The 24,879-nt window shown below is 40.2% G+C and overlaps 1 protein-coding gene across 3 annotated transcripts in view; it reads right to left on the bottom strand.

The window, feature by feature from the left end:
* Positions 1 to 432: 432 nt before the first annotated feature.
* CPED1 (cadherin like and PC-esterase domain containing 1) overlaps positions 433 to 24,879 on the bottom strand; it is a 152,294-nt gene continuing 127,847 nt past the window's right edge. Inside the window, exons 19-24 of one of the 3 annotated variants that reach the window (XM_054199693.1) lie at positions 22,271 to 22,407; positions 12,982 to 13,202; positions 12,620 to 12,721; positions 12,332 to 12,419; positions 9,597 to 9,743; positions 433 to 3,864 (exon numbers count right to left, since the gene is read on the bottom strand). In XM_054199693.1, the coding sequence (XP_054055668.1) occupies positions 3,661 to 3,864; positions 9,597 to 9,743; positions 12,332 to 12,419; positions 12,620 to 12,721; positions 12,982 to 13,202; positions 22,271 to 22,407 (899 nt within the window). In that variant the 3' untranslated portion in view covers positions 433 to 3,660. Of the gene's footprint in view, positions 3,865 to 9,596; positions 9,744 to 12,331; positions 12,420 to 12,619; positions 12,722 to 12,981; positions 13,203 to 21,693; positions 21,823 to 22,270; positions 22,408 to 24,879 lie in introns of those variants that run through there. The other 2 variants (XM_054199701.1, XM_054199712.1) reach the window with 2 other exon arrangements.

Raw genomic sequence — 24,879 nt, 5'->3', positions numbered from 1 at the left:
AGCAAATAAATTGACTTTGATGTCCCTTTAGTATGTCACAGAATAGAAAACTAAAGGCCTTAGATTTAGTGGTGTGAAAGAGATTATGCTAAAGAATAACATTTTCAAATAGTACTAAGTGCAAAAATAGTATTTGTAGTTCATTCTTTCAGCTCCTTGTCAAGCTGACTTATCAAGGCATTTCCCTACAAATAGGGAAATCTTTTTTTGTTATAGCCATTTATTTCAAAGATACTCAGTGCGAGGGACTTGATCATGGTGGCCATCTACCCAGCAAGGCTAAAAACCAAATCACTGTGCAACGTCTATGGAGTTATAGGAGAGAGGAGGAGTTATAACTCATTGGACACTGGTACATCATACTGCTATAAGTGTAAAGGGGTGCAAAAATAGCTGAGATTGCTGCTTTGGATGTCAGGGTATTTATTTTTTGCAGCAGAGTTTCAGTCTCTCTGCCTGTAGCTTAAAGTATACCCTGGTTCTGCTCTAAACTCCACGTGCTGCTGGGCAGATGTTGGGCAGGAAACACCACTTCTCAGAGTACTTGTTCCCCAGCCTGATTATTTCAATCCTAGCACCAATTCCAGGGCTATTCCTGTCTGTATTAGGAAGTGGAATTCACCTTATAATTAGGCCTTTTGCTGTTTTAATGGTAAGTAATGGGACTAAGGTAAATTTACGGGGAAAAGAATCCTATATTACGAATCAGTCTTAATATAGTAGGAACATTTTAATGCTTATTCAGGCAAAACGTCATAGCAGATGTGATAATTCTAAAGTAAAGCATTGATAGCAACACGTGTGCTCTGACTGGAATTCAGACATTATAGTTCTTTTATTGTCTTAATCTGTAAATTTTCATGTGTTCAAGCGAGTGATGTTTCCATGTGAATCTCAACTCTCTTCTTTCACATACCTATAGATGCCAGATATATTTGAAAGTTAAATGAAAAATGTACCTTGGTACCTGTTTTAGTCTGCATTCCCTTTGTTTATTCCTAAGATTACATGGATCATATATAGTGTTGGAACAAAGCTTATTCAAAGAACTTGTTTAAATAAAGATCAATTTGCGAATTGTACCAATAACTTTGTACAGACATATATATGTACATAGACATGTAAAAAATAGAAAACACACAGGAAAATTTCAACTTGATACATTTGAAAAATATTAAGATTCGGAAAACATTAAGACATCTGGGTGTACAGCACATGTAAACCATTTTGTGGTGAAACCAGAAGTGATGAATTGCACATTTGCTGATATCAGCTACAATATAAGTGTCAGCTCTTTCCTTTCCATCAATATAGCTGATGCTTCAGCAATAGGCTTTGACTCAAAAAAAAAACAAAACAAAAACCCAGTTCATGCCTTAAAAACATTTGTGTACAGAACAATAACAGTAACAGCATGTGGATTTAAGTGAGCTACAAAAAAAAAATTAACAGAAGCAGAATTGTAATACACCTATCATTGATCATTTTCATACCAAAGACATCTGGCTGCACATTGTAGCTAGTGATATTAATGACATGATATTAAATCCCTCAACTCTAAGGTTGTGCAGCCCCGGAGTTCCAGACCCAAGATTATATATTACAAAATTTGCATACAATTATATTTCTTAGATAATTATATTGCTCAAAACCAAATGCTGACATTTTCAGCATTTATGCACAGTTCCTGACCCGTCTTTCACGTAAAGCTCCATGCCAGCGAAAACCTTACATAGAAATTCAGGGACATTTACTGTAAGCATAGCAGCAGCATATCATAGAGAAACAGAAATTTTCACACTGTCTCGCTAAATGTAATGTCGTTGTCTAAATTAGAAGCTTTGTCAATATAGCGGAAAGCCTCCTGAATTAGATACGCCAGATCCTCTTTTTGACGATCCTCCAATCAAGTCCATATTGCATGAGAATTTGCCATTATATCTCTACATAGCTTATCTCAAGGAGCAAGAATTCACAATACTTTGGCTGAAGATAGAGACTGTGTTGAGTTTAAGAATCTTTGGCAAATCCTAATTGCGGTGTTATGAATTTCTAGTCCTACTTCTATACAGGGCAGCCCCTCTGGGTGGTACTAAGGCCAATAAGATGTTGATTAGTTCTGTGCTATAATTTGTTTCTTCCCTAACATTTATTGAGGCTTCCTCTCCCAAAGGCAGTAGAGGCTAGTGGAGGATTAAATACAGAATTGTGAAGGGGGAAGCATGTTACAGAGCTCGGCGGATCCTTCATTAGATTCGTAATTACCTCATTCCAATTCCCTTCTGTAGTGCATGGTGGGAGAGAGGGGTGCCCTGATTGCCAACTTTGTGACTGGATTCATAAAAATCCATAACTGGATAATCTGTAGGGAGAACAGTGTCAGGGGGCTTTGCTCTCTGTCACCATTAACCCACCACCCAGCTGCTAAGCCTGGACCACATTTGGTTTCCCATCAGGGCACCACAGCTGTGAATGAATGTGCTGTCAACGTGATGGCAGGGGATGGGCAAACTGGTGCCCCCTGCAGTGGTGGAGCCTCTCCGTGGGGTTTCGCCCAGACTAGATCTGCAAACACTGGTGATGTAGCTGGGCTACAGCATGAAACTAGTGCTCAGAGAAGGTCTTGTCCCTGCCAAGCAGGAGATGCAGGCAGTATATTCTGCTCCCATCACATTGCATCACACACTCGTCATGACAGATTAAAAACCAGTCCCCAAAGTTCTTATGTGTTTTTGCAAAGGGGATTTTTCTTCTGTGTGTGGTACTGACTTCACAAATTGGCAAGTATTTTATACACAATCATTAAAAAAATGGCACTTCCATGTGGGAAGAAGACTTGCTTGGCTTACAGGCCAAGGAAGATGCTGAAGCACATATCTAGGAAGTCTTCCTGCATATGGCTACTCTCCTAAACTGGGACCATAAATAAGGTTATTCATTATATTTACATGCTACATTGAAACGGTTATAATCGGTCCCAAGTTTGAGTAATCTATCTCTATATTAGCTTTAGAACATGCAAAAAATAGAGTAGACATCTGTTCCATCAAAGAAGGGGTGTGTTTTCACTAAAAACCCTAGAGTTCAAAACTTGGCGTCATCAGTAAAATGCTAATAGACATTTTCAAATTGTATAAACCAAGTGCCTAAATAGAGAAGTTTTGATATTGAAAGGAACCCATCCATATAAAATAGAACTCTTTAAAATGGAATGTAGCCAGTTTCTAAATACATTCAATCATTACAGTGTCTCTATAAATAGAAAACTAGATAGTGCTGAAGAGCTAAAGCAGTCCTTTCCAAATCGTTCAAGTGTATATATTTCTTCCTCTTTACTATCATTAATACACAGTTGCTTGAGCTACAGCTGTTCTAGCCTTTGGCAACAGTTCAAGTAACTTCCCCTCTTCTCTCCTTTGCATCCCTCCATCTTCCATTTTGACACCACAGAGTTGCCAGGGCATATCTTGATTCCATAAAGTTTTAGGAAAAATGCCACATGTCCCAAACTCTGTTGATGTGTGCGCAGCCAATCAAGGAAGCATGTCATAAATAGCGTGTCATAAATTCACCACGGTCCTTCGATTGTCACTCAGGTAGTGGCAGATCTCTAGTCCCAGCCCTTCATCCAAGAGACGCTATGTGCTGACAAGCTCCCTCTTACTTGCACAGCCTGCTGAGAAGGATTTCAGAATAAACTTGATTTATTGGACCTCGGACATGGTATGGGGACTGAGAATTTGTTGCATAGTCCTGCAGTTGTGATGGTTTGCTTTGACTGCCGAAATATTTCCCCAGTGTATAGTGCCTTGATAACGTCATTGTTATGTGCGGACTTTCTTCAGAGGGATTGGATTTCACCACCTGCAAAAGAAGTGACATATGTGAGCGCTTTCTGCCTACACCTAGGACACACAGCTGTGTGTACAGAAATGCTGAGACAGCTCTCCACAAAGCAGGTCCTGATATTCATACCTTGAGCTGCAAGTTGCTCACAAATAGTATTTTAGTAGGCCAACTTGGTACATACTAATTAAAGTGCAAAATATTATTCACTTAAGCATTGAAAACTAAATGTATAGGCCTATTATACTCACTTGGTTGGTTCTGTAATGCCTTTGTATATTAGACTCTGCTCTCTTCATTAGGGACAATTTACCTGAACAACAAGATTCATACTTAACAGCTTGTCTGTATATTTACCATGGGGAAAAATAAACTCAGGACAGCCCTGACTTGCAGGAAGGTTTAAATACTGCTCTGATCCCAAGGACTGATCCCAAGGACTTGAGGAACATATGCTCTGTCTCAGCTGTGAGCCCTGCGAGAATGTCTCACTCTCAGGTCTTGATGCAAATCTGTCCCAGCCCCATGTTGAGATGGAAACACTCATGTGTCATTTTTCTCCAAGAAGGCAGTTACGGTGCAATTTAACATCCCTCTCCCTGGGGCATCACACTGACATAACCACAATGTGGTTCAGTAACTTTTAGTGCAGTAGGATGGTCCTCCTTGGACCCCCAAATATGTATAAAGCTCTGTAATTACCATGTTCAATTTGTATGTAATAAACAAATGTCCGTGAAATTAATGAGAGGGAAAGTGAAAGGTATGGTTGTCAGGAGCCTAACGACTGGGGGGTGTGTGCTCTCCTATAAGATGCAGAAGGTCTCACCTCAGTGAACACACAGTCACTGATGAAGCAAGTCCAAGAGAGGCAAAACCTCAGAACCTTGCACAGATGCAGGACAGAGGACCCCAACCCGAGCACTGGCATATCCAGAGGTAGCAGAAAAGGGACCAAGTGGTTAACTTAGTTTTAAAAGAGTTAATATATGCTGGCTTGATAGCTCTGATGCTCATCAATTTTCCTGCTATATCAACCACAGCAGACACTTGAAAAAGCAGACTTCATTAATTAATGCATATATTTATGCGGAAGCATATTTGCTTTTTAGAAATATAATGCGTATTTACTATCACTGAACAATCAGAAACAATGTTCATATGTAGTGAAGCTCATAACAAATGAAACAACTCATACAAAATTAAATGTGAGTGAAGGAATAACATGTGCAAAGGCTTGAAAGACTGGGCAGAGAGGCTATGAGGGAGCTGGCAGAACTAAAAAAAGACCAGGAATTATCCATGTAGAAAATTAATATATCCTCTGATCAATTTGATACAGCTAAGCCAAGAACTGTTATTTGTTTTCATGCAATTACTGCAGGTTCATTTTTCTAAATTAGTGCCTTAGATCTTACAACTATTTCAAAACGATGCCACCTTGAACCAATCACCCAAACTGCATTCCTTTTAGGCATAATCTCCCAGGAATGCAATCTAATGTTCATCCAGCAGCCAGCCACTAATTAAGGCACCAAAATCCCAAGGTTGCTAGTTTCTATGACCATGATTTCATTGCCATTAAATTAGGAAATAAATCTGAATAAAAAAATAGGTTCCGTAAAGGTCTTTATAACTGTTGGCCAATCTATTTCTCCATAAGCATTTGTGAAGAATGAGGTAATTAAAATTCAGGTTTGCATGTGTGCGTAGATCTGAAAGTATGTTTGGGGCAGAAAGTGACAGAGTTATGCAAGATTTGTTGTCCCAGATGATTGATAAATTCCCTTTGTGAGTCCAGATCCCTTGGCAATCTGAACGAAGATTGTAGGATCTACTGAGCTGCAGATTTCTATGCTATCAGGGTGACCCAAGGGCCCTCTGAAGTGGGTTGGTGGGAACTCAAATAATTGATCAGGACAACCAGGGAAATAGGTTTTTGTTTGGCCAGGTAGTGAGAACTAAATGAGAACTGCTGAATGCATTTCATTTCTTGTTTTCTGACTGCAAAGAATGGCCAGCCCTCCATTCCCACACGGCCGTGCTTTAGCTCAGATGGCATTTACAGTTTACTCCTAAACTCTGGGAGTTTAGGAGGTCACTGTTTAAGAGAACGAAAGTGAAAGTACAAAGCGGCAGATTTAATCCATCTCATCTGGTTTCATAAAACATGAAAAGTGCTGGGGTTTTACGCAGTGTTCTTGGCTCCATCCTTGGAGGCAAAATGCCATTTTCCTTGCACTAACTGCTTCAGCACCTGATGAAACTCCACTGGCCAGGATGCAGAAATAAACTGATGACAAAACTGTTAAAACTAACGAGGTATCAAAAGCATTCAAGGACTTTCTTTTTGCTTTCCTCAAGGATCAAATCTCATTTTGGGGGGGCTGATGGATTCTCCTGGGCACATCTATGCCTCTTTCAGGCACAATGCCCTCTTAAGCCTCATTAACAACAGCTCCGTGAGTCAAATTCTATCAGGGCTCCATGAGCCAAATTCTGATCCTCACCAAAACACATACTGTCTGTTGAGATTCCTCCGGCAGAGAAACAAGGCCAAATCTGCACGTGAGCTCATACAAAATAATGGAGGACTGCATGAAAAACGCTGATGACCAATCATGCCCTGCTGTTTTCCACCCAGTTCCATACAAAGCATCTGACATATTTCATTTTGAAGCTCTCCATTTCACTCAAAAGCTCTGTGGAAATGGTGAGCATCAGCAATGACCCAAGAAGACACCAACATCTGGATTCTAGACAAAAAAGGGTCAATATAGCTGTCTGGGTAAAACGGAGGGGGGCATTTACTCCATGGGACTATTTATCCATTGCATAAATACCTGCTTGGTGACTTACTCCCCCTTTTCCAGCTCCATTTGGACTGAGCTGTGTTCGTGCCTCTCTCATCTACTGAGCAGCGTAGATTAAAGGACTGGTTAACTAACCGTACCAGCTGTGTTTGGTCCCAAAGCAGGACAGAGGCTATGGCAATGGGCTGAAAACAGGTGAGCTGCTGAGGAGCCTCAGGGTGGAAACCAGCTGTGAGGTTGACACACAGCACGTGAGGTCAGACGGGTCTGGTAATGCTCCCAAACCTGTGCTCAGTCCCAGTGAGCCTCATGTGGAAGAGAGTCCCAACCAGTGACAGCTCATTGTCTCCCCACTCTCTTTTGGGAATGCATTTGTTGTCCAGTAGACTGTCTCTGACATTGTATATCTGTCTGCGATATTTAAGGAGAAAAATCACAGCCTTATAGTTATTAATTTTTCATTCTGCTTTATGTAAAGGTGACTGCTGTGGCTAAGAGAATTAAATATAATCCACTGGCTACAAGAAAATAGTTAGGCTTGCTATGCTAGTCCTTGGCCAGCAGACACCGCAAGGACACTCCGGAGCCTATGCTTGAATTTTACTATCATCACCACTGAATTTCAGTTTGTTTAAACTACTCCCAGGTTTAATTAGGCACAGTATATTTTGTTTTCCAGTGTATGCTGTGGGTGTCTGATGAAGGAAACCTTATTTTTAGGTCTTTGCTTTTTTTGGATGTTGAAGGAAAATATATCACAGCTGTCCTGACATTTCTTCACAGCAAAAATTAGTGCTTCCCCTTCATTCTTGGTGTCATGGCCCACCTTTGTACCTGTGAAGCTCTGCGGAGCTTCTGTGCTAACCCTGCACACATCCATGTCCTGGGAACAGGCTTGGCGAGGAGCGAGGCTTATAGAGAAATAGGCATGACTTGGCAAAATAAGCAAAGGGGTTTTATCCTTCTCTTGAGAGATTCAGAAAACATTTGGTGGTCTCTCTTATTTGAAGTAATATGTTTTGACAGAAAACAAATTCCTAAATTCATGCTGGAAAAATGCTAGCATTTCACTTCTGTGGGTCACAGTCTTTTTTAATATTTATGCACTTTTGATAACTCTAATAAAAAAAGTTCTAGGATTTTCTCTGTAAGAGCTAACTTGTGGAGTTCTGTTCTCTAAGTGACACATCCAATTACCTGTGTCATTATTTTAGTGAGTAACCAAACTCCTGAGATTTCTTCCAACTAGTAGCTTCTTACTGGCTCAAAGTCCCCAGCTGACTGTGAAACACCATAAATTCATTAACTCTTGGTTTCAAACAGACATCTTTCATTGCATAGTTTTTTTTCTCCAGTTTTAACTTTTTGGTAACAATTTCTTCTCATTCTATATTTCATTCTATGAAAGAACTTGCACCTGTCATCTCTCTTTTGGAGAGGAGGAAATGCAATCTTCCTGAAAGATATGACAGTTCAAGTTTTACGGTCCTAAACAGCTTTTAATGGGATAAATTGTGGTAGTTTCCCAGTCTTTTTATAAGCAGACAACCCAGATTCAGCTCGTAAGAATGAAGATCCTTGTAGCATCACAGGCAACGTCTTCCTGTCCTAAACATGACTTTTTCTATAGAGGTACCAGAAGGCCTCTCTGTCCCTAGATCTAGCAATAAATTACAGCACGGGGTTACTATGAGTGCATGATTCCAGTTTTCACTGAAGAAATATTTTTTACTGGGAATCAGGAGCTAAGCATCTGGAAAGATACGAGCCTCCTTTATTCCCCAAAGCTTTTTCTGATTTCCAAAAGGAGTAATGTAATATTTGTGGGTCTTCATTAGGGCAATGAAAGACGTGTTTGGATTCTCAGCAGACTGACCACTCAAAATGGGAACCCGGGACCTGTCCTTTTGTACAAACAAGTTGGTGTCATGGGTACGAGGAAGGACTTGGTTGGAAGCTATAGGAATATTCTGGTGATCTCGGTGACAGTTCTTAAACGCTATACAAGAAAGCCAAAACTAAAACAGGTCCCTCCTTTGCTGATGGGGAAGAGCACTCACTATAAAAAGACATACCACATACTCAAAATACATCTTAAAGGAAACCAGAAAAACTTTAAATATCTTGTTTTTCAAACTCTTGAGTTTCACTGGTTTGGCAGCCTCTGGGCTGATTTTGTGCCTAGATATAATAATGTGTTTGCTTATTCATTTTTGATTTAATCCATGGAGTCCTGTCATTTTTAATATATTGTGAAGATTCCTCACCAGAACTTCGAATGGACAGAAGAATATGTTCTCAATTGCCCTACTCATATTTCATCATGTCCCTGTTTCACTAGTCCAGCAGTTATAAAACAGAAGACAGAACTTATATAGATTTCAGACAAATAAGAAAACAGAACTATGGGCATGAGATTTGTGATTGTATAGTCAGTCACTATAACTATCCCAGATAACTCTTTCTCAGATACATGGAAAGTGATATACAGCAGTAAGACTGGTCTTTCAATTTTAAGCTCCATTTTAAATGTACCTCTGATTTGATGGGAGTCTGTAGGAAGGCTTAAGAGATTGAGGTATGGCAAAAGATGAAGTGAGCCCGTGCAGAAGCAGTAGAGATATATAGTGCATAGCAATAATATAAGAACCTGGAAACTGTGCAACACCCTTTTATACAGGTTGCCTTTGCAGAAAAGCATTCTGGTTTTTATTTCAAGGAATCACCACGACATCAGTTCAGCCCCTCCTCGGGCAGCATTGCACTCTGAGCAGCAAGGGCTAAATGCTGCCATACAAACTGCTTCTCCACAGCTTTTATTCACACCTAATTTTAAGTCATGAATGCAAATCCCTTTGTGCACCTTTTGGTTTCTAGCCACCTGACAGTTAAAATCTCTCTTAAATACCTGGGATTGATATAAGCATCAACTATTACCTCATGGAAATGGCAGCCACACTTCCCTTGCAGGAATTCTTTGTAACGTCCCATGGTGATGACAAAGGTGTCAACAACTTCATAGCCGAAATTTTTTGCTGTATCCAGAATAACCAAGTTTTCATTCCACAAGTTTTGCACTTCTGCCTGCATTACAGATAAAATATTGCAATGCCTTGTCAGAACGACTGTTTAAAGGTTATTTTATTCTGCCACTGAAATGAATAGCAAAACTGCATTTTACATAAAGCAATTATGTATATTCCAAACTTGAATTACTATAAATTCACTCTTGAAAGTAGCTCTTCCTCCAAGACTACTGTAGATTTTTTCAGAAATTTCTTAGAACTGGTTTTGCAGCACAAAAATAGTTACAAGACAATCTGAAAATGTTTCCCTCAATTACACTACAAATCAGGTTGATTTCAGTAAGATCAAGATTAAAATCAAGTTAGCACCAGCTACAATTACTTTTCAATAGTTGTGGAACTTCCTTCATAGAAAGAATTTAATGTTTAAAATACTGGGTAACTTTTTTTAATATATACTCAGCTAACATGAGGTATATTTCAGAAAAAAATAATCCTATTATAAAGTTGTCTGTAACAAATGGTGAAAGTGCTCCTGTAAAAGAAAAATCCAGCTTCAAATCAAAGTCATTGAGACTGTTGCTTAAAAAGGAGTATAGGGCCATGAGTATCTTAGAAATGGTTACACTGAAGAACAGATTATTATTTCTCAAGACACTGCAGGAAGGCCAGGAATAGAAAAAAGGTTAGCCATAAATTTGTCAAGGCAGTGGAGTTGACACTGAAGACAGAAGGGCTTTGAGAGTAGCTGGGGTAATCCAGAAGTTCAGAGCACCCAAACCACAGGGGTAATTTGGCATATGATTCCAATATTGAAAGGGAAAAGAATGTGGGTTATGCACTGTAGTTGATTTTTGGAGTTTTATAAACTACTGGATGAGAAACAGAAAAAGGCGGTCCTGGGAAGCCTTTAATGCTCTTTCTGTCCTTGCCTCACCTACCTTCGATCAAACTTCTGCTTCTTCCTCCTAGGACTGAACTCCCCTGAAAGCTATGGCAGCAGCTATGACAACATAGCCGGACTAGGGAAGCGATCATCCCCTTGTACTCGGCACTGGTGAGGCCCCACCTCGAGTACTGCGTTCAGTTTTGGGCCCCTCGCTACGGGAGGGACATTGAGGTGTTGGAGCGTGTCCAGAGAAGGGCTACAAAGCTGGTGAGGGGTCTGGAGGACAAACCTTATGAAGAACGACTGAGGGAGCTGGGGTTGTTTAGCTTGGAGAAGAGGAGGCTGAGGGGAGACCTCATCACCCTCTACAACTACCTGAAAGGAGGGTGTAGAGAGATGGGGGCTGACCTCTTCTGCCTGGTGACAAGTGATAGGACGAGAGGAAATGGGTTCAAGTTATGTCAGGGGAGGTTTAGATTGGATATTAGGAAACATTTTTTCACTGAATGGGTTATTAAACATTGGAATAGGCTGCCCAGGGAGGTGGTGGATTCACCATCCCTGGAGGTGTTTAAAAAAAGGGTAGATGGGGCACTTAGGGACATGGTTTAGAAGTGGCTTTTGTCAGGGTAGGTTAAAGGTTGGACTTGATGATCTTAAAGGTCCCTTCCAACCTCAGCGATTCTGAGATTCTATGATTCTAACATTTCTTCATATTAAATCCAATCATTTCCCTACTGTATCCTAATTTGGTCATGTGGATAATTTAAGGAAATGGTTGGAATCAATAAGAAGACATTTGGTGAAGACAAGGCAGATAGATAGTACTAACTTAGAAAGAAAGAATGGGCAAAATCTGACAGGGCAGTCTCCATAGCAAAAAGGAGGGTGAGAGTGACAGTAAGTCACACACTGAATACAGCAGTGTGTCATGGCTGCAAAAAGACATGGGCGCCAGTCCCTAGTGCAATAGGAGCGCTGTACGTAAACTATGAAAGCTACTAATTTTCTCTTTTCAACACCTGTGAACAGCTGGGGCATTACACTCAGCGCTGGTAGGCATCGTTTACTCCGCTCTGCCCTCCGGCCCTTCCCAGCCCCGTCACATCCACACATTTTGTATGTGTTCAACAGAAAACTACCGACCAAATTGTAAATAAAAATATTGAATTGAATGGGTTACACAGCACATTGAAATGAGCCCACCTATTGCTCTGAGAGTCTTGGACATGATTTAAACTGACTGTAACATCCGGTTAACATACAAATCACACGCTAGATTCACCGGTACATTCCAGCTGCTCTGTAATGTTCTGGCTTCAATAGGTTGGTTAAGATAGATTTATGGAGAGCTGTGCGATGCAGCCAGAACAGTGAATCTGAGCCAGCAGTAACCGTGGAGGAAGCCTGGGGAGGGCCAGCACTCAACGTCGTACGAGGAGCAATCTGCCTACCCCCAGTTCGATTTCTCAACTTTGGCAGCAGGATTAATGTCGGAGCTTCTTCTGGTTCCTGGGACATCTGACTGAGCACGGCATCTCAAACGGTGCTCTGATTGCAGCGGAATCCACGAAATGAGGCAAATCGTTTTGAATCTGCATCAGCAAGCCGTATGAGCAAATACAAACATTATTCTTTCTTTGATCCACTTGAAGCTTGCTCAGCAGAGGTTGCAACATATTTTGACCAGATAGCAAAATTATTGCTGAAATGACAAGTCTTCCATGAAAATGCACTCTAAATATACTGTAGATTACCTGTGACAGAGAATGTATTCCATCCACTGGGAGGTGAAAGCCCATCCCTATGGATTTGATAATTACCAGGATATTTGATAGATTTTCCCTGTTTGGGAAAAAAAAAATAAATACACATTTTACTCAACAGACACATCAAAAGACATTAAATTTTTATGTTTTCAAAGTCCATTAAGTGTGCACCCATGAGAAAACAAATGAAATGCTGGTATTTAAAATTTTTGGTTAAGTTGTTTCTCATAATTTAGCATATCAAGACTTGGAATAACACCAAGCACATAACATTACCTGTTCAACACCTTTTGGATAATTTGCAGGTGATTGGAATTAAGCCACTGAACGCCACCTACAATTAATACGGTCTGGTCTGTATTCTCCAGGGGACGTGATCTGAAATCCAGAGAGGAAAAACAACACATGTTGCCTTAAAACAGATGGCAAACATTTTAACTGCATTGCATTGCATTTCAGTGAACTGTATCTGGCATCCTGATCAGAGGCTTGATGTCATTTTCTGCTATTTTTCAACCACACAATACGGTCTGCACACGTTAGGTTTAATTGTTTACGGACTTTAATTGTAAAATGTGTTAAACATTTGTGAATAGAACAAGAATACAAACAAGCCAGCAAGAGAGTTTGTACGGTACCTCTGCAACAGTTGTTCTAGTGCTTTTTCAAAAGTTGGTCTCTGGTTTGCATTCATCCAAAACTGGGGGTAGTAGGAGTAACTGATAAAGGTTTTCCCCTCATTGATATTATGGTAACATTTAACATCATGAGTCTTTTGCCATTCCTGAAGAGTCTTATTCACTCTTTCTATTAGATAGTACATCATCCCTCTGTTAGTTGAGTCACCTATAAAAAGAATCTTTGGATAGAAAAAAAAGATATGACTTAGAAGCTGTACACTCCAAATTCCAAAAGCTAAGAAAAGAATACAGCTAGTCTGGAGGATTTTATACCCTTCTCATAACGTTCAAGAAATATTTCTGTGAGCTGCCAGTTCTCCAGCCCTGACACCTCAATACTAAAGTCCTCCTTTAGTAAAATCTGTGTGATCTGATTAACAAAAAGTTATATTATATGTTTCAAAGACAAAAAGTACGGGTTATAGATGGCTCTAGATGCACAGTTAGTCCTGCATTTTTCATCCTTGCTGATAATTTCTTTTGCTTAAGTTTTTATTTACTTCCAATTGCTATTACAGAGCCTCTCATGATTTCTTGCAACTTCCTGCTTTCGTTCCTCCAGTTTTTCATGTGGTTTGTTCCTACACAGCACGTCTTGGTTAATGTCTGTCTTCCATAAATGTGATTCATTAGAATTTACACTAAAGGGACACAAACACACACACGCTCACACATCAATGGATGCAGCTGCTGCCTTATTTGTAGAGAGATGGGCTTTCTGCAATTTCAGAGAGGGAAAAAAAAAAAGGGTTATTTTGGTGGCAGATAATCTGAATAGAGTCCTGGCTTGTGTGATGTGGCCACCAGGAAGCATCATGGCCTGAAGGGAGTTAGAAGTGTTGTCACAATGACAGAAGAACTTCAAGTATCAACAGTCTTCGCTGGGTTACTCTGAACTTGCAAATGACTGAAGAAGTCAAATTTGAGCTTGCTCCTACCCATTCTGTAGACTCCCCTGTCAAATCAAACATCTCTGTATGTGGAGACCACAGAACTTAATATGTGGGGTTTTTTAATGTAATTGCCCTATTTTTAGTGGATAGGACTAGCATTTCCTCCTGCTGAAGAGAACATGTAAGCAATGACACAAGTCCAAAGGGGAAGAGAACCCAGGTTCATTGTGGTTTGCCAATGAAACTGTGTGCGTAATCAGTTATTACCACAGTCACCTCAGCCAGAAGTCCACACAGAGGAGCATAAACGTAAAACTGGGAGTCAGAAACCCCACAGAGCCAAAACACAGTAACAGTCCTGTTCTCTGCCCAGCAGTATACTGCTTCTCCTACCTCCTCTGGCACTCAGGGTAGTTGGCACCCTCTAAGTTCGGTTGTTGTTGTTTGGTTTTTGAAATTTGATTTGGGGTTTGATGCTTTACCACTTCCACTTTGAATATTTGGTTATGCAAATAAAATTCAGACTGCACAAGATTACATGTTTAATTGTACATTTCCAAAGCTTCTCTTAGAGATTTTACGTGGTAAAGGCATCTGGGACTTCTTTCATCTAATACATCTCTATTTATCTATTTCTTTCAGGAATGTCACAGCTTTAGAGACTGATTCCAGTTCCCACTATGAACCTATTGTGAGTAAAAATAAGCCACAACAGCATATCGATGACAGTTCCCACAGAAGAGAAGCAGTTTCAGATAAACATTCCCCGATCTGATTCGATGGCCAAGAATAGGCATGACAAGGACTTGAACATCCCATGCCTCCCCATTGTGGGCTGCAGAGAAGTCCTAGATAAATTATTTATGGTAGCAATCATTAAAACAAGCACCGAGGCTCTTTCGCCTCCTGTCCTGGACCTCTCAAAGCTGCTTCACAGAGTAAATTCTTAAACAGCTGCTGTTTATTCTTGGACTGCACAAGGAGTTCCCTCACATGCAAGGGGATTTCCAACTCTTTTCACATTGTGTCAGAAGAAACCTCTTTAAACCAAGCATAACATGAGTCAGAGAAGTCAAGGATCCTTGCATCCTTGGAAGGATTGGTTGGGTATTCTCTCTTTCCCTCTTTGGCAGACACAAACATGCACACTATTATTTACAATTAGGAAGACAGTCCACACTTACAATATGTCCTAATTCTAAAGTAGGTTAACTTGAGGTTTTAAACAATTCTTTTAACTTGCAAAATCTTTTAATCTCTCCAGTCTGTCTGTATCCACATCTTTTTAATCTCCCTTTCTTAAGTCCGTCACTGTAGTATGTAGATGTGTATCTATTTAAAAAGCAGTTCTCAGATATTAGCAGGCAAGGATATCATTAACTTGCAATGTGGGTGAGAACATTTCTGTGAAAACACAGAACATCATTAGCAGAATAACAAACAGGCTCTACTGAGTTACACACATAGAGCAGTTGGTAGAACATGCTAGATTGTTTTTCTTCTACTTCTAATAACATATGATACCATTTTGTTATCATTGCACATGGGGATTTCTAGTTGCAAAGGAACATATTCAGCTATTAATTACACTGATTTGGCAGATGTGGCATTTTTATCTCACTCATTCTACTGTGACTAAGATTCTGACTGATATTTTCTCCTTGTAACTGTAATTGGTCTACTCACATCTACCACTGAGTACAAATGGCAGAACAACACTTTTTGTGGAAAAAAAGGAGAGAAGAGCCATGGCCAAGGGCAATGAACACGATGCACAGATGTCTAGTTTTGCCAACACTGTGTATTCTCTAGAAATTTAAGTGTGAAGTATCATTCTAAATATTTCCAGTGTCTCAAACATCGCAGACCATCGAAGACTGAGATAGACTCATCAGCCTCTTTCCCATTTTTTCTTTACGTCAAAACCAGAGCAAACCCCCCAGCCCCTCAATTTACACTATTAAATACTTCAGCGTTGGAGGGCTTTACAATTCCTAGATGCACACACACGTAAGCAGTGGATCCATAAATGTGTTTTCAGGTCTGCTCTGAGGTACCTAGCTGGCCAGGTCTGCAGATGGGATGGCATACTCCTTTAAAACCAGTACCAGGAGAGACAAGCTAGGTAAGATCACTTCTCACAGTGACAGTTCTAGCCCTCAAGTGCCATTACGCTGGGAACCATATGAAAATATCACGTGGGCATTGGAATAGTATTATTGTTGTTGCCTGATGTTCTGAGAACATGAAGGGGGTGAAAGAAGTCAGAGCAGATTCCTTTAGAGCGGTCAGTGTAACTGGACAAAATAACTGTTAGGGCTCAGGTATGCTTCTTGAAATACCATCACACGACTGACAAGACTGCACGCAGCCCATCTCTGAAGGAGTGAGTTCTGAGTCTCAGAACATCTCCATTTTCAGTCTTAAGTGAGCTTTTTGTGAGAAGGTAAAGAAGAAGGTCAGGAAATTAGATCAGACAGCTAATGCAATTGAGTGTCTGGGTGTCCATCTGGGAATGTATACTTATTCCTAGAGAAGGTGTGGCCGAGCAGGATGAGTCAGGAATGAGACAGATGGCAACATCACACTGGTGAGGAAATTTCACTAGGGAAATTAACCTGAATACTCAGAAAATAATCTGCTAAGAGAATACTTAAGACTTGATGTAAGTGGGGAAGAGAGAAATGAGACAAAGTGGACTTGTGGTCGTACAGAAAACCAGATCAGAAGTGTAGGTTATCCTCAAAGATGTCAATTATAATAACCATATTAGCTTTCAGTCAAAAGGTCTTTGACTGCTCAAGTCCATACCAGGACTGTATCACTGGAATCATGCAAACCTTTTTAACTCCAGCTACTTTTCTTCACAGTGAAATCACAGCATTGTTGAATGATACGTCATTAAAACTAGGACTGCAGTATGTGAAATCTATGGTCCCTGCCCTCTAGCTCTGATAGAGAGCTCTTTGCAGTTGTCACAGGAGGGGATCAGCAGTCACACTATGGAGGCTGTGTGTGCTGGGCTTTTAAAGGGAATGCTCTCCCATAAGCAGAGAGAAGATCTCAGCTAGAAAGATGGGTGTGCATTCCTTGTAACCCAATGCATCCCAGGCTGATGGATGCATAGTACATCAAATCTGCACACACAGAGCACCCATTCATTAAGACCTTGTCTGCACCCAACAATCTGCTTCTAACTATTGGTCCAACCATGCTGTGAGACATGTAAATCCTAGAAAAATAAACAGATTCTTCTTTTGCTTCTCCCCACAGAAAATCCATGTGGAAGAGGAGGCCATTTGTAGGTAATTCTACCTGCTTTTCAAACTGCCCTTGCACAGAGCTGGCCAAACACATTTTCTTGTGGTATCACAGAATCATGCAATTTTTCAGAGTTGGAAGGGACCTCCAGAGATCATCTAGTCCAAATCCCCAGTATGCAGACCACCAGAAAGCATCTTTCAAAGCATCCACCTTTTGCAAGTCAGCTTCATTTTCAGCAAATGCTTGCGAGACTCAAAGGTTAAAGTAAGTGGTGTTTAGCCCCAGAAAGAAACCTTATGTCCTACAACTAACACAAGAGCTTCGATGAATTAGAATAATCATTCAATGTAACTGAACGCGTGGTAGCTATGGCCACATTTATTTCTATACAGCTGCATGAACTTACTATAGTTGTGTGTGCCGTGTAGTGTTTAATATGATTTGAACCAGGGGCTCTGGGGATGATTCTGTATTTAGCTCTATGACAATAACGAGGAAAATGATGGCTCAGATGTGTAGAATATGAAAATTCCTTTACAGTCTGGCACAAGGCTGAGTCATGTACTGTTCAGGTCAATGGGGGATTTGTCTGCAGGATGACTAAAGGATCAGGCATACATAAGTTTGTAATTTTACCAGACAAAGAACAACACTTTCATGCAGACAGATGTTTTCAGTGTCTTCTCTTGCAAATGTTTGGTGTGAAAAATTCCATTATAGCTTACAGGCTTTAAAAGATTGTGTAAGCATAGTGGAATTCACTTCTTAACCAGACCTATCATTATAAATTAACCACACTTAGGAAATTTAAACACCTGTAAGTCTAAAACACTACTTAACTTTAAAATATTATTAAGAAATTATAAGTTAAGATTCCTGTTTTAACAGCTGAATTTTAAGTACTTCAGCAAATATTGCCTTTTCATATTTCCTGTTCTTAATTACACATGACTCAATGGTACTTTATTATAAGACTAAACTCCGAGTAGTATTTCTCAATGATAAACAAAATACATATCCCCCCTGCTATTGAGGCCAGCTTTCTATATGCTGCTAATTGGATAAATAATTACCTGTTAGAACCCCTTTTCCTTCACCCATTTTTTAAAGTTCTTGTACAAAAATCAAAGCATCATATCTGAATAGAATTGCATAAATATTACAGCAAAAACTCATTAACCACAGTTACAGAGGATTTTGTTGAGCCAATATAATACAGATATAATATTTTTATTATGATTGCCTATTTCTTTGATTCAATTAGGACTTATATGTGGAGTTCCCTAAGAAGAAGACAGCCTGCATCTCACTACTCTTAGAGTTTAAAATGGAGGAGAAAAAGGACTGTTGATATTAAAAGTGGACTGAATGAAAATCTACTCAGCCAGAATCACCTTAGCCTCAACACTTCAAGATTTGCCTGTTTACTGTGCCTGAAATGCAAACATATGACTGACTAGTCTTGCTAACACATCATAAAGCAAAATAAGGCCCCATAAACAGTTTTTGTGGATGTATATCCTTTTCTCATGTCTCCACCAATCTGAGCGTTATTGTTTCACTACAGGTGGTCTTGCATTTTTATGAGACAGAAACAACTTAGCTCAAACACAGTTTTATAGGCACACAAATTAAAATAACAGTTAATGATGATGTGAAATCAACTGGAAGTCATAGTCAGGGAAAATGAATTTCTGTTATAGAGAAAGGAGATGGTAATTTTAGAGATGAGCTCTGAAAAACAAATCAATTTTAATATGACATAAAAGCAGCCTGGAGTTAGAAAACTAATTAGAAAGCATTTTTGAAGGCTTATTTATGCTCTAGATAATAAAGAAGGGCTCTGTTTGGGTGACCATAAACATATTTCAGAAAGATTGACAAATGCATAAAAGAAATTAATGAGCAAGAAACATATTTGAATAGCATTTTACTGCTGTTCTATGTAACATGAGAAAAACAGAATAATTGCACTTAAAGATACAGTTGATCTTACACGTGCTGCATTTCAGCCAAAAAGAGCATTCACTTTTCATCTTATTTCATCACTTGCTGAAGTGATCAGGGACACAGCACAGCAGCGGTTAACTCATTACATGCTTCCCTTCACATTCATTAGAGGTAGAAACACAAGTAGGCTTTTTTTCTTTTTCTTCTTTTTTTTTTCATGTAAAACTAATAGGGGCGCATAAGAAAACAGCCTGCATTTATCATAGTTGGAATTTCACAGTGGCATAGAGATTAACACCTCCTATTTAAAAGAGAAGACATAATCACAGACACAGTATTTATAATGTCTTATCATGATGTTTTTAATTGTAAGAAGTAAAACCAGCGGATCAGATTTCTGAAACCAAATTATAATTTTTCCAGGACAAAAATCAGAGACTTCAGCCTAGTGAATCACAAATGTCACTACTTGCTTTACCTGTGATTCCTGCTGAAATCTTGCATGACTGATTTTTTTATGAAGGTATTCAGAAGTGAAATTCAGTCATAGAGGGCTGTTAGTGTTTTGATGGAAGGTATGATGTCATTTGACCCAAAGACATTTCAGACATACATGTCTCTGCTTTCCTAAGAAAGGATTGGTAATTATGTAGGGTGTATGGAGGTTTTATTGCCTTAGTTCAGAATAAACTTTGAGCAAGAATTCAGATGATGTAGATCATGATACATGACTCCTTTGTAAAGGATTCTGAACTCCAGAGACCAGAGTTACACAAGCTGAATATTCCGTGTAGTGGCTTACTAAAAAATCCCAGCATACAGAGGCACACGGGTCAGTTGAGCCCATTTTGAGAAGTGGACACAAGTGAGTTCTGTTGTTCTTAGCTAACTTCAGCAAATGACAATATAAATCAAACAGCATTCTAGATCACCTCAGTGTCCTCACTTGGGTTGATGATTTTTGCCCTTACATTTTGCACTCATGCTTTTTTTGCAATCTGCTTAAATTTACAGTATTGAAACCTTCTGCTTATTTTATTATGGAAACTATGATGTCGTTAGTTTAAAAAGTCAGTGGTCTCTGTACTGCTTAAAGAAAAGGTATATAATGGTTTAAAACTAATATCACAAATTAGGAAATATAAGTGTTTATAGATGGTTACCAAAATCTCTTGTATAGTAAAAATGTATTTGTTCACAAGAATTATATCTTGCTGGCTACTCAACAGCTCCCTTATAAAAGATCCAGGTTGCTTAACAATACATAATAGCATACAACGCAACTGACAGGCAAAAGTCCCTTTCAGTGAGCACCTGAAAAAAATACTTTTTCTACTACATTGCTTAGACTATGTAAAGTAATATTAAAGTTTGCCTTAATCACAGGCAGAATCAGGACCTTATCACCCAATGGTCCTCACAAAATGGTCCTCACCCAAGCAGAGGACCATTTTTCCTCATGTGATTTAGGTATGAAGAAAGTCTCGTAGTTCTTAAGTTCGTTCTACTGACACGAGGGAGTTGGTCCAGGCTCTACATTTATTTATTTGGTGAAAGAAGCAAAAATGCTGTTGCAAAATGCCACACAAAGTTAAAACCACTGCAAAGTTATGACAAAAATAACATCGGCGGGAAAGGTCTAGGAGAAATATACCAAAAGGGGAACACAGGTTAGAGTGAGCACTTTAAAAGAATAAACCAGTTAAATGGACATCTGTGCAAAGGCAATAGGAGTGATTCAGCAGATTTCTACAGAGCAGTGAAGGTTACCAGACAACGACAGAAGACTTTTGCAAAAGATGAAAAATGGGGAACAAGTGCAATTAGTTTTACAGAAAATTTTCTCGCATGGTGTTAATGTAGATCACATGAGATCTGGCTCTCATCTGACACTAGAATAGGCCGGTGACCCCAGAGAGTCACAACACAGTGGAATCTGGATCAAGCTCACAAACGTTCATTTCATATACTTGGTTTTAACGGACCCTTAACAAACACTGTCCTGTTTTGGACACTGGTGAATGTGAGTGCTTGGGTTCAGGAGGTGGGAATGTCAGCATAATCCTCCCAGCAATACCCTGGCAATCCACTGCCATGATGATATATTGTTCCTCTGCTATCCTTCAATTGTCTGATCAAAGGGTGTTTGCTTATTGAAGCAGCCTGATGCCTGTGGAAATTAAAGACCAAAGCAAAGCTATCAAATTCTTCTGTATTTTTTGCTGTGGTCAATCCAAAAGTGCTTGGTTTGTACAGGAGGAGCAAATCAAGCCTCTCCTCTGTCATACAAACCTATGTTTTTTAGAAAAAATATGCTAGGAGAAACCCACAGCTCCACAGCAATGGAGAAAACCAGAGGCAGAAATGAAGCCAAATGGCAATGAAGGACTTTGTGCAGGACAAGAAATGACCAGAAACGGAGGAAATGTTAATTGAAAGTCTATTATTTTTGTATTTTTCTATATAGAAACGCTCTTGGATTTTATCAAAATGCCGCTTTTAGTTACTCTTTTGTTACCTAGACAATACACTATAAAAATCTTTATAACAATTAATTACTTACTTTCTGGATACTTGTATCCTCAGTAAGGTACCTGAGCCTCAGATCAGAGCTCTCTCTCAACAGTTTTACAGTCATAGCATGCTTATTAAGGAGACCTTGTATTTCCAAGCAACCACCTTAGAAGCTTCACTACAAGAAAAGAATGTGCAAGAAGACTTGGTAAGATTAGTGTGCACAAGCAATGCCATGCATTAGGTACGCAGCAGAAGAAACCCAACTTGCATATCAAGTGTGAGAAAAACTGTGACAACAATGCAAATCTGTCCTCCATTTACAGTCCTTGGATACTCACTGCAGGTCTAACTGGTAACCACAAACACTGTAGGTCTTGAAACTCCACTGGTGTAACCCAAGCTCCTATGCAAAATGGCAGCAGACAACCATGTCTGCATATGAGGCTAAATTATAGATACTGGCTGCTTTTCATCCATGTGGATTTTCCATCTGAATCTTTTTCCAGTTATAATAAAAAGGGATCTTTCCTACACATCAATCATAACATTGTTTTTAAAGCTTCAGGACACTAAATAGCCAGGTAAATAAAAAAAAAAATTAACACGTAAAATCTGTTACATACCTTTCTGCCCTCCACACAGCGCTGGAGCTCAGGCTTGGCGAGCACAGAGTATCGGCAGCCGTGGGGCTGCCAGGTTATTTCTCTCCAGTCACAGGTCCTATTGTCAGAGCAGCTGAGGCAAGGGACAATCCACTGCCCTGGAAAACATCAATGGGATGTCAGCACCTCCTGTGTATTTTTGTGAGTAGCTTTATTATACAGCAAGCAAGATATTTTTGAGTATTTTGTCACGGGACTTTTCCCTAAATTAAATGCCCCCCAGCCCTTTGAAGAGATAATTTCGTTCCTCTGTGTTATATGCCCTTTTCATTCATTTATGGTGGTAGCTTTTCCTTTCCCTGAAAGAGCTGCAAATGCTCAAATTGACAGTAGTTTGTGGGTTCATTTCTCAGTTCATGTTGCCTTTCTTGTAGCAGCTTGTCCTTTCTCCACAGAAGGGATATAAGAAAGGGAAAGGAGGTGAGGAGGATGAATGTGAAAAGAAAATATTCACCTTCAGAAGTGTCTAAAGACAAGATTCATTTTCATCTACAAGATTCATCTCATCTAAAAGTTGGGTAGCTGGTCGAAGCTAGACTTTGAGAGACCCTTGTTAGAAAAATGAAGCAAGAGAGGGGATGACTTTCCATAGAAAATCCTAATTTCTTTAATTTGTGAGAATTCAGAGGACTTTTCCAGGCTACACACATACATTTCAGAAAGTGAAAGTAAGGTGAGGTGAATAACCTATATGATTTATTAGAGCCTATTTTCAAAAATTACTTCGTATATTGTGGGTTTTGGGCATCTCTTACCTAAAGTTGAATGGTTTTGTCATTTTGTTTTTTTAAAGCTATTCATTTCCAAAATCCCTCTGGAAGTTTGAAGGATTTAACCTCTGAAGGAAGACAGAAAACTTTTGAGTTGCCCTTATATTCAGATCAACACAAGAAACACTTTTTCTAGCCCCTACAAGTGTCCTGACAACATCTCCCAGTGCCTATGTAGCTCTGCCAGCAAAACCTGCTTTTGCTCTGATTAAAAGCATTACATGAGGAAGAGCGCGGGGGCACCCAGGTCCTTGTGTGAGTGCTATCTAGCCTTGCTAGCACAGCCAGGCTTCTCACCGCAGCCCAGCAAACAGCTCCAAAAGCAAATGTTTGCAGAGCAGACCTGGCCTTAGAGTTTGTGACCGTCACAGACAGACAGCATCTCTGCTGGGTGTGCTTCGCTGGGTGTGATAGATTGCTGCTACACAAGAAGCCACGGCAAAAAACCAAGGCTGCTGCCTATCGACATTTATCAGGCCAGGGACTGAGTGGGAGGCTGAGTGAAGCAACCCTGTGGGATCCCAGTAGCCTTGGGAGAGTCAGCTGCTACCTCAGGAGCAAGGGAATTTCCAGGGATGCAGCCTGCGCTTGCACTGAGCAAAAGCCCCACGCGAATATGTTTTGGTAAGTAGCAGGATGAGTTGTTTCAGCAGATAAAGAAGTCCTTCTAAAGAAAAACATTGAGAATTGTTTGTATGGGAGCCCGCACTGGCACATGTAAGGGCAGAATATATCCCACGGTGCTACGACCACGCAGCTCCAGCTGCTGTGTAGCCTACACAGCTGCCACTACTTCTGCCCCGTGCAGAAGATGCTCACCCCACCCTCAGCTACTCTTGTAGATGATGTGGAGCAAATAATGGCAGACTGAACCTAAACAAAAGCCTGGATGCTGACTTTACCATGCTGTGGGTCAGTGAGCACAACCCAGCTCCCCTGGTTCCCATGGGTGTGGGTGTTTCCTGAAGGCTCCCCACAGGGCAAGCAGCTCTGTTCAGCATGGAGGAATGACGGAGAGGAGGGACAATCAGGACCATGGTGGTAGGGTGCAAGCGGGGAGATGGAGCTGCCCAGTGCTCCTTGCTCAGGGGAGTTTCAAACTTGCATTGTCTGTGTCCTAATCACCTAGCTGTTTGTCCTTAGGGACAACGTTCCTCCCTCTTCTTCTTAGCTGAGGACAACTTTAAAGCTCAAAATCCATTAGGACAGAAAAACAGCATAATTGTAGCTTGGTAATTTTAGGGGGAGAAGAGAGACCTGAACTGTGGTCCCTGGTCCTATGTAGACATTTGATATAGGCATTAAAGTCAGTCTACGTAAAGTTACAAAGTGGATAACTAAGTTCTGGAGCAGGGAGTGCTCTTCCAGTTGAATATCTTGCTCAGCTGGGAAACTGAGGGCTGAATTAAGACAATTAATCTTTCTGGCAGCCTCCAGTGCTGGCCATTGTGAATCCCTTTCTCATGCTGGCCCTCCTTTGGCTTTGAGGTCCCTTGCTCCACGTTTTGGCCTCCTGGCTGCCACTGGGGCCAGGCATACTTTGACTTTCCAAGATTTGTATCGCCACTTGCCCTTGGCTCCCTCTGCGCCCCCTTTGCAATCCATGGCTAAACAGTCATTCCCAGCTTCATAGCAGTCATATGAAGAGGCTGAAAAGTGCAATGTCTCAGATAACACAGCAATACGTGCCAGGCAAACACCTTCTATTGCTTTGTGCCTTTTGACAGAATCATAGAATCATGGAATCATTTAGGTTGGAAAAGACCTTTAAGATCATCAAGTGCAACAGTTAAGTTGAGT

Source organism: Rissa tridactyla, chromosome 1 (genome assembly GCF_028500815.1).
Source record: "Rissa tridactyla isolate bRisTri1 chromosome 1, bRisTri1.patW.cur.20221130, whole genome shotgun sequence".
Lineage (NCBI taxonomy): Eukaryota > Metazoa > Chordata > Aves > Charadriiformes > Laridae > Rissa > Rissa tridactyla.
Note: the sequence above shows the minus strand (reverse complement) of the source record. Positions and strands in the feature narration are given on the sequence as shown.